We start from the raw sequence: 8,327 nt of genomic DNA, 5'->3' as shown, positions 1-8,327 counted from the left end.
CCTGCTGCTGATATGATTTTGTATAAATAATCTAGAAATGTTTTTATTTTTTTTTATTTTGTATTTTAATGACACAGAGATGCCATGGGAACTGTTGCTGCTTGGCATTTTTAAGTAATTCGGTCCAGATTGATTTAGGCGTTTCTTCAATGTGCCAAATAAGTTGTGTTGGTTTTTAAACCGGACCATCGCTCTTGTTGTTTCGCCTTCTGCAAAATAAAACGCAATCGCGGAGCAGGCCGATTGCTGTGTCGACATCACGTTAGTCTGACGTGAGATTTCTCTGGCGTGGAGTGTCAGTGTGAGATGAAAGGGTGGTTTAAAGAGGGCGAATTCAGGTTTAAAGGATTTAAAGGGAAAAAAAAACACAGCCACAAAAAGTTCGGAGCCACAATGAATTATTTTCCAACACTTTTATTTTTAATGTTCAGAAATGGAAATGGCGGGCACATTAATTTTACACTGCAAAAAAATTATAAAAAACAAAGAAAAGTTATTTCACAGAAATGTTAGATTTGCACGTTAGCTTAACTGAGCACGAGTTTGCCCTCAGAGCAGGTGTTCTCCCTGGCGTGACCTGCCGGAGAGGAGGTGGACGCGGCCCGTGGGATCGCTATCGTTCTCCGGGTGGAGCTAAAAGTGACCGCAGAGTTAAGACAAATTCAAATTTAAAATTCGACAAACAGCTTAACAGAGCGTTATGTGCGGTCTCACGCGTAGGATAGCCTCGCGGAACACCCCCCTCCTAAATGTTTTTATGTAAAAGGTTAATCTGGTAATGTTGAATCGCATTTTGAGTGCAACAGGAAATGTCTCGGAATGTATGCGTTTCGCATTTGTTCTGGAACGAATGGATAGGTGTCGACACAGACACGTTGTTTCAGACAATAATGGGATAAACTATATCCATAAAATATATGAATCCGGACATTCATCACAGGCACCTAAGCGTAGCTTACCGTGGGCGTTGAGTCCAGTTCGTCCATCTCCCACCTGCTGTATGGGTGTTCTGGGAAAGACAGACACAATGTGTGTGATGGTTTCTTCTGAATGCATAGCTAAAGGTCCCATAGTGTACACCTTTTCCAGCGTGTCATTGTAGGTCCTGGTATCTATGTGAGTGTTTTTAAACACCAAAAACACTATCCAGTTTTACTAGGGTTGCCACATTTCATTTGTGGAAAAACCTGGACATTTGACCCGCCATTGTCCATTCGAAAAGTGCTGTCTTTTTGCCAAGTCTGAAATGTACGTTGAATATCGCTTTTTTTTTTTTGCTGCTGGTTGCTTGTCTAATTTTGTTCTCTCGTCCTCCTCGTCCATCTCTCCCCCCATTTTATAAAACCGAATAAATAAATCACAAATAAATCAGAAGTATTAGGCGATTACCTCTAGGCTAGTAGCTAGCTGAACTTTCCCACGCTGGGGTCGTTGAGGTGAATGCACGCGCCAGACTGACAGCCCGTGCAGTTGCTAGGTGATACGGTAAACTTTCGGATTTCTGCTACCAATTAAAAAGAAGTATAGGCATATCGTCGCCGTTTTTTTAAAAACTCATTTTTACCTGTTTACGGACACGGGATTGGGTGTCTAAACGTAAAGAGGGGAAAACAGAATAGCAGTAGAATAATTTTTATTTTATTTGGACATTTAGAAGTACAAAAAACCGGGGCAATTCGTCATTTTCCGGGGCAGTCGCTCAACAAAGAGAACAATCCCGGGAAAACCATAACGTGTGGCAACCCTAAGTTTTACAAGTCCATTCTCCAGCGCCTCTCATGAGCTTCACCAAGAACAGGGTGTTTTAGGGACTGTGTTTTAAGGCTCATCGATATGAATGAACCTCCGTTCTGATCTGGCCAGCTCCCTGACGAATTGAACGCTGTCCGTGCGGGGCGTGCGGGGCAGTTTGCTGTCAGCCGCAGCAAACTGAGGCACGGCTTGGATTCCGTACCGGATCACTCAAACAGATTTAACAGACTGGAGCGCCTGACAAAACCCTTATAAGTTGTTAAAGGTACACAGGAAGGAGGTAGAAACATGCAGAGTAGCAGGGAGGCACACTCACTTCGCAGTCTCCAGGTCTTCCATGTCACCATGGCAACCGTCGTCACTAACAACAGGACCCCACAGGCAACCAGAAGGGACTGCCACCACTGCAGGCTGAAATAAAACCACAGTGAAACTACAGACACTAGCAAATCTATGCACAGCAAAACTAGACACTAGCAAATCTATGCACAGCAAAACTACAGACACTAGCAAATCTATGCACAGCAAAACTACAGACACTAGCAAATCGATGCACAGCAAAACTACAGACACTAGCAAATCGATGCACAGCAAAACTACAGACACTAGCAAATCGATGCACAGCAAAACTACAGACACTAGCAAATCGATGCACAGCAAAACTACAGACACTAGCAAATCGATGCACAGCAAAACTACAGACTAAGACTCAGCACATCCCTGCTTTAAAATATTTGAAAATTGAGCTGGTCATAAGCTGGTCTAGCTGGGTATGAGCTGGTCATAGGCTGGTCTAGCTGGGTATGAGCTGGTCATAGGCTGGTCTAGCTGGGTATGAGCTGGTCATAAGCTGGTCTAGCTGGGTATGAGCTGGTCATAAGCTGGTCTAGCTGGGTATGAGCTGGTCATAAGCTGGTCTAGCTGGGTATGAGCTGGTTATAGGCTGGTCTAGCTGGGTATGAGCTGGTCATAGGCTGGTCTAGCTGGGTATGAGCTGGTCATAAGCTGGTCTAGCTGGGTAGGAGCAGGTCAAGCAGCTAGTGCTGGTAGGTTGTCTGCATGTTTCAAAACATAGCTGAAACTGGTCAAACCATTTCAAGTTGGGAGCTGATCTGAAGTGGTCAACCAGGTAAACCATGTCTTTGCGTTGACGTCAGAGCTTAAAGTAAACATGCACAGGCTCATTCATCGCGAGTCATCGGTCTGAAATGCGGCAGACGGTGACGGTGGTGGCGATGACGATGAGGATGACGAAGGGCGCACAGGTGAAACGCACCTGCGGTGCTGGGCTCTGTTCAGGCCCGCTCGGACCACGGGCGGAGCAGTGGGGGTGGCAGAGCGGACGCTCTTGGGCCGACTGACGGGCGGTGTCGCAGATGGAGGAACTGACGACGGCTGGGCAGAATGAGTTGGTGTCGAGGGTGGAGGTGTTGAGGGTGACGGTGTTGAGGGTGAAGGTGTTGAAGGTGGCGCTGTTGAAGTTGGAGGTGTTGAAGGTGAAGGTGTTGAGGGTGGAGGTGTTGTGGGTGGAGGTGTTGAAGGTGGCGCTGTTGAAGTTGGAGGTGAAGGTGTTGAGGGTGGAGGTGTTGAAAGTGTTGAAGGTGAAGGTGTTGAGGGTGGCGGTGTTGAAGGTGGCGCTGTTGAAGTTGGAGGTGAAGGTGTTGAGGGTGGAGGTGTTGAGGGTGGAGGTGTTGAAAGTGTTGAAGGTGAAGGTGTTGTGGGTGAAGGTGTTGAAGGTGGCGCTGTTGAAGTTGGAGGTGAAGGTGTTGAGGGTGGAGGTGTTGAGGGTGGCGCTGTTGAAGTTGGAGGTGAAGGTGTTGTGGGTGGAGGTGTTGAGGGTGGAGGTGAAGGTGTTGAGGGTGGAGGTGTTGAAAGTGTTGAAGGTAGAGGTGTTGTGCAGTCTATACAGCATCCTGTTGGGGGCGGTGTTGCTGCGGAGACCACTGTTCGTGGGGTCGTCAGGGGCAACGCTGTAGTAGAAAAACAGAAATAAATGAGGAAGTCTCCGTAAGTACACCGCCCACTCTGTGGCTGACATTTTGAACATTTCTGAACATGGTTTACCGTGTATAAATGTAAAAATGACAAATTAATGTTTGCTGGTATTGTGTGTGTGTCGTTTAAATGTCCACTCATGTGTTTATACCTGTGTGTGTGTGTGCGCATGAGTGTGACTGAGTGTGAGTGTGTGTATCTGTGTATGAGTGTGAGTGCGTGCGTGTGTGTGTGTGTGTGTGTGTGTATGAGCGTGAGTGTGAGTGTGTGTGTGTGAGTGTGTGAGTGTGAGTGTGTGTGTGTGAGTGTGAGTGTGAGTGCGTGTGTGTGTGTGTATGAGCGTGAGTGTGTGTATCTGTGTGTGTGTGTATGAGCGTGTAAAACAGCTCACCTCTGGTGACAGACAGGAACACCCCAGCCTTGGGGTCTGGCGTCTCGATGCCTTTGACCTTCACAGCGCACCAGTACCTGTTTGAGTCCCTGACCCGCAGGTCACTCAGGGTCACGGTGAAGACCTGCTGGGCGGGGTCATCTGTGATTGACAGGCCTGCTCTCCTCTGAGTGGAGTCTGTGCGCTGCAGCACGATGCAGGAGCTCCAGAACAGACCCCTGCACCAGTACTTCACACTGTCCTTATACTGGGGCCCATAGTGACACGCCACGGACACAGAGCTGCCTTCCTCAGCAGCAACCCTGCTCTGTGTCCACACAGCCACGCCGCCTGCACCTGTACACACACACACACACACACACACACTTCTGTTACACACAGCCACCTCACCTGCACCTGTACACACACACACACACACACTTCTGTTACACACAGCCACCTCACCTGCACCTGTACACACACACACACACACACTTCTGTTACACACAGCCACCTCACCTGCACCTGTACACAGACACACACACACACACACTTCTGTTACACACAGCCACCTCACCTGCACCTGTACACACACACACACACACACGTCTGTTAAACACAGCCACCTCACCTGCACCTGTACACACACACACACACACACACACACACACACTTCTGTTACACACAGCCACGCCGCCTGCACCTGTACACACACACACACACACACACACACACACACACACACACACACACTTCTGTTACACACAGCCACCTCACCTGCACCTGTACACACACACACACACACACACACACACACTTCTGTTACACACAGCCACGCCGCCTGCACCTGTACACACACACACACACACACACACACACACACACACTTCTGTTACACACAGCCACCTCACCTGCACCTGTACACACACACACTTCTGTTACACACAGCCACCTCACCTGCACCTGTACACACACACACACACACACACACACTTCTGTTACACACAGCCACCTCACCTGCACCTGTACACACACACACACACACACACACTTCTGTTACACACAGCTCAAGCTAGGTTTTGAAACAGCTGGTAGCTGATACTTCAAGCTGCTGATAGCTGGATCTTGCACCACGGTTTTCAGAAAATATCCCAGGTAAGCAGCTAGTCAGCCAGCTAGCATTGTTCGACCCAGGTCGAGTCCGTTTGTAGTAAAAAGGCGTTGGTAGTGAACTGAGCGGCCTGTAGTGTAGTGGTTAAGGTACATGAGTGGGACCCGCAAGGTCGGTAGTTCTAATCCCGGTGTAGCCATAATAAGATCTGCACAGCCGTTGGGCCCTTGAGCAAGGCCCTTAACCCTGCATTGCACCAGGGGAGGATTGTCTCCTGCTTAGTCGAGTCAACTGTACGTCGCTCTGGATAAGAGCGTCTGCCTAATGCCAATAGTGTAGTGTAATGTAACTAAATGGAAGGTTCATTTGAAATTGTTAAAGAGTATCGGTTTGCTGCACAGATAGTTGGCTGTGAATGTTCACCATCTTGAACGCACATGGGCACTACAGGAGGTCTAGACGGGTCGGGGGGTGTAGAGTACTAGTTCAGGTGGAGTAGTTGTTGACTGAACAGAAGGTGGTGTTATAGGAGTAGCTGCACCTTTAGGAGTGGAGGGTGGAGTTCCTGGTGGAGGCCTTCCTGTAGACAGAGGGGAGGGTGGAGTTCCTGGTGGAGGACTTCCTGTAGACAGAGTTGAGGGTGGAGTTCCTGGTGGAGGACTTCCTGTAGACAGAGTGGAGTGTGGTATTGTAGTGCTGAAGCCCACATCCTGAGCATCCATACTCCTGTACCGGCACGTTAATGTGTGTGTGTGTGTGTGTGTGTGTGTGTGCATGTATGTGTGTGTGTGTGTGAGTGTGTGTGTGTGTGTGTGTGTGTGTGTGTGTGTGTGTGCATGTATGTGTGTGTGTGTGTGCATGTATGTGTGTGTGTACGTGTGTGTGTGTACAGGTGCAGGTGAGGTGGCTGTGTGTAACAGAAGTGTGTGTCTGCGTATGTGTGTGTGTCTGTGTGTGTGTGTGTGTGTGTGTATGTCTGTGTGTGTGCATGTATGTGTGTGTGTGAGTGTGAGTGTGTGTGTGTGTGTGAGTGTGTGTGTGTCTCTGTGTGTGTGCTTTTCTGCGTATGTGTGTGTGTGCGTGTGTGTGTGCGTTTGAGTGTGTGTGAGTGTGAGTGTGTGTGTGTGTGCGTGTGCGTGTGCGTGTGCGTGTGTCTGTGAGTGTGTGTGTGAGTGTATGTGTGTGTGTGTATGTGTGAATGTGTGTATCTGTGTATGAGTGTGAGAGTGTGTGTATGAGTGTGTGTTTGTGTGTGAGTGTGAGAGTGTGTGTGTATGTGTGTATGAGTGTGAGTGTGTGTGAGTGTGTGTATCTGTGTATGAGTGTGAGAGTGTATGTGTGTGTGTATGTGTGAATGTGTGTATCTGTGTATGAGTGTGAGAGTGTGTGTGAGTGTGAGTGTGAGTGTGTGTGTGTGTGTGTGTGTATGAGCGTGTAAAACAGCTCACCTCTGGTGACAGACAGGAACACCCCAGCCTTGGGGTCTGGCGTCTCGATGCCTTTGACCTTCACAGCGCACCAGTACCTGTTTGAGTCCCAGACCCGCAGGTCACTCAGGGTCACGGTGAAGACCTGCTGGGCGGGGTCATCTGTGACTGACAGGCCTGCTCTCCTCTGAGTGGAGTCTGTGCGCTGCAGCACGATGCAGGAGCTCCAGAACAGACCCCTGCACCAGTACTTCACACTGTCCTTATACTGGGGCCCATAGTGACACGCCACGGACACAGAGCTGCCTTCCTCAGCAGCAACCCTGCTCTGTGTCCACACAGCCACGCCGCCTGCACCTGTACACACACACACACACACACACTTCTGTTACACACAGCCACCTCACCTGCACCTGTACACACACACACACACACACACACTTCTGTTACACACAGCTCAAGCTAGGTTTTGAAACAGCTGGTAGCTGATACTTCAAGCTGCTGATAGCTGGATCTTGCACCACGGTTTTCAGAAAATATCCCAGGTAAGCAGCTAGTCAGCCAGCTAGCATTGTTCGACCCAGGTCGAGTCCGTTTGTAATAAAAAGGCGTTGGTAGTGAACTGGGCGGCCTGTAGCGTAGTGGTTAAGGTACATGAGTGGGACCCGCAAGGTCGGTAGTTCTAATCCCGCTGTAGCCATAATAAGATCCGCACAGCCGTTGGGTCCTTGAGCAAGGCCCTTAACTCTGCATTGCTCCAGGGGAGGATTGTCTCCTGCTTAGTCGAGTCAACTGTACGTCGCTCTGGATAAGAGCGTCTGCCTAATGCCAATAATGTAATGTAATGTAACTAAATGGAAGGTTCATTTGAAATTGTTAAAGAGTATCGGTTTGCTGCACAGATAGTTGGCTGTGAATGTTCACCATCTTGAACGCACATGGGCACTACAGGAGGTCTAGACGGGTCGGGGGGTGTAGAGTACTAGTTCAGGTGGACTAGTTGTTGACTGAACAGAAGGTGGTGTTATAGGAGTAGCTGCACCTTTAGGAGTGGAGGGTGGAGTTCCTGGTGGAGGACTTCCTGTAGACAGAGTTGAGGGTGGAGTTCCTGGTGGAGGACTTCCTGTAGACAGAGTAGAGTGTGGTATTGTAGTGCTGAAGCCCACATCATGAGCATCCATACTCCTGTACCGGCAAGTTAATGTGTGTGTGTGCGTGTGCGTGTGCGTGTGTCTGTGTGTGTGTGAGTGTGTGTGAGTGTATGAGCGTGAGAGTGTGAGTGTGTGTGTATGTGTGTATGAGTGTGAGTGTGTGTGAGTGTGTGTATCTGTGTATGAGTGTGAGAGTGTGTGTATGAGTGTGAGTGTGAGTATGTGAGTGTGTGTGTCTGCGTGTGTACGCGTGTGAGTGTGTGTATCTGTGTATAAGTGTGAGAGTGTGTGTATGAATGTGAGAGTGTGTGTGTGAGTGAGTGTGTGTGTGTGTGTGTGTATGAGCGTGAGTGTGTGTATCTGTGTGTGTGTGTACGAGCGTGTAAAACAGCTCACCTCTGGTGACAGACAGGAACACCCCAGCCTTGGGGTCTGGCGTCTCGATGCCTTTGACCTTCACAGCGCACCAGTACCTGTTTGAGTCCCTGACCCGCAGGTCACTCAGGGTCACGGTGAAGACC

General features: G+C 49.2%; 1 protein-coding gene across 1 annotated transcript in view; it reads right to left on the bottom strand.

The window, feature by feature from the left end:
* Positions 1 to 398: 398 nt before the first annotated feature.
* The window catches only part of LOC133127231 (mucin-2-like), a 20,319-nt gene continuing 12,390 nt past the window's right edge, over positions 399 to 8,327 (bottom strand). Inside the window, exons 4-12 of the mRNA XM_061239955.1 lie at positions 8,203 to 8,327; positions 7,698 to 7,778; positions 6,677 to 7,012; positions 5,770 to 5,892; positions 4,139 to 4,474; positions 3,029 to 3,722; positions 2,069 to 2,163; positions 960 to 1,009; positions 399 to 633 (exon numbers count right to left, since the gene is read on the bottom strand). The exon at positions 8,203 to 8,327 is cut by the window's right edge and continues 211 nt beyond it. Of these exons, the coding sequence (XP_061095939.1) occupies positions 550 to 633; positions 960 to 1,009; positions 2,069 to 2,163; positions 3,029 to 3,722; positions 4,139 to 4,474; positions 5,770 to 5,892; positions 6,677 to 7,012; positions 7,698 to 7,778; positions 8,203 to 8,327 (1,924 nt within the window). The 3' untranslated portion in view covers positions 399 to 549. The remainder of the gene's footprint in view (positions 634 to 959; positions 1,010 to 2,068; positions 2,164 to 3,028; positions 3,723 to 4,138; positions 4,475 to 5,769; positions 5,893 to 6,676; positions 7,013 to 7,697; positions 7,779 to 8,202) is intronic.

This window comes from Conger conger, chromosome 4 (assembly GCF_963514075.1).
Source record: "Conger conger chromosome 4, fConCon1.1, whole genome shotgun sequence".
Lineage (NCBI taxonomy): Eukaryota > Metazoa > Chordata > Actinopteri > Anguilliformes > Congridae > Conger > Conger conger.
This window is presented reverse-complemented; position numbering and strand designations above follow the sequence as displayed.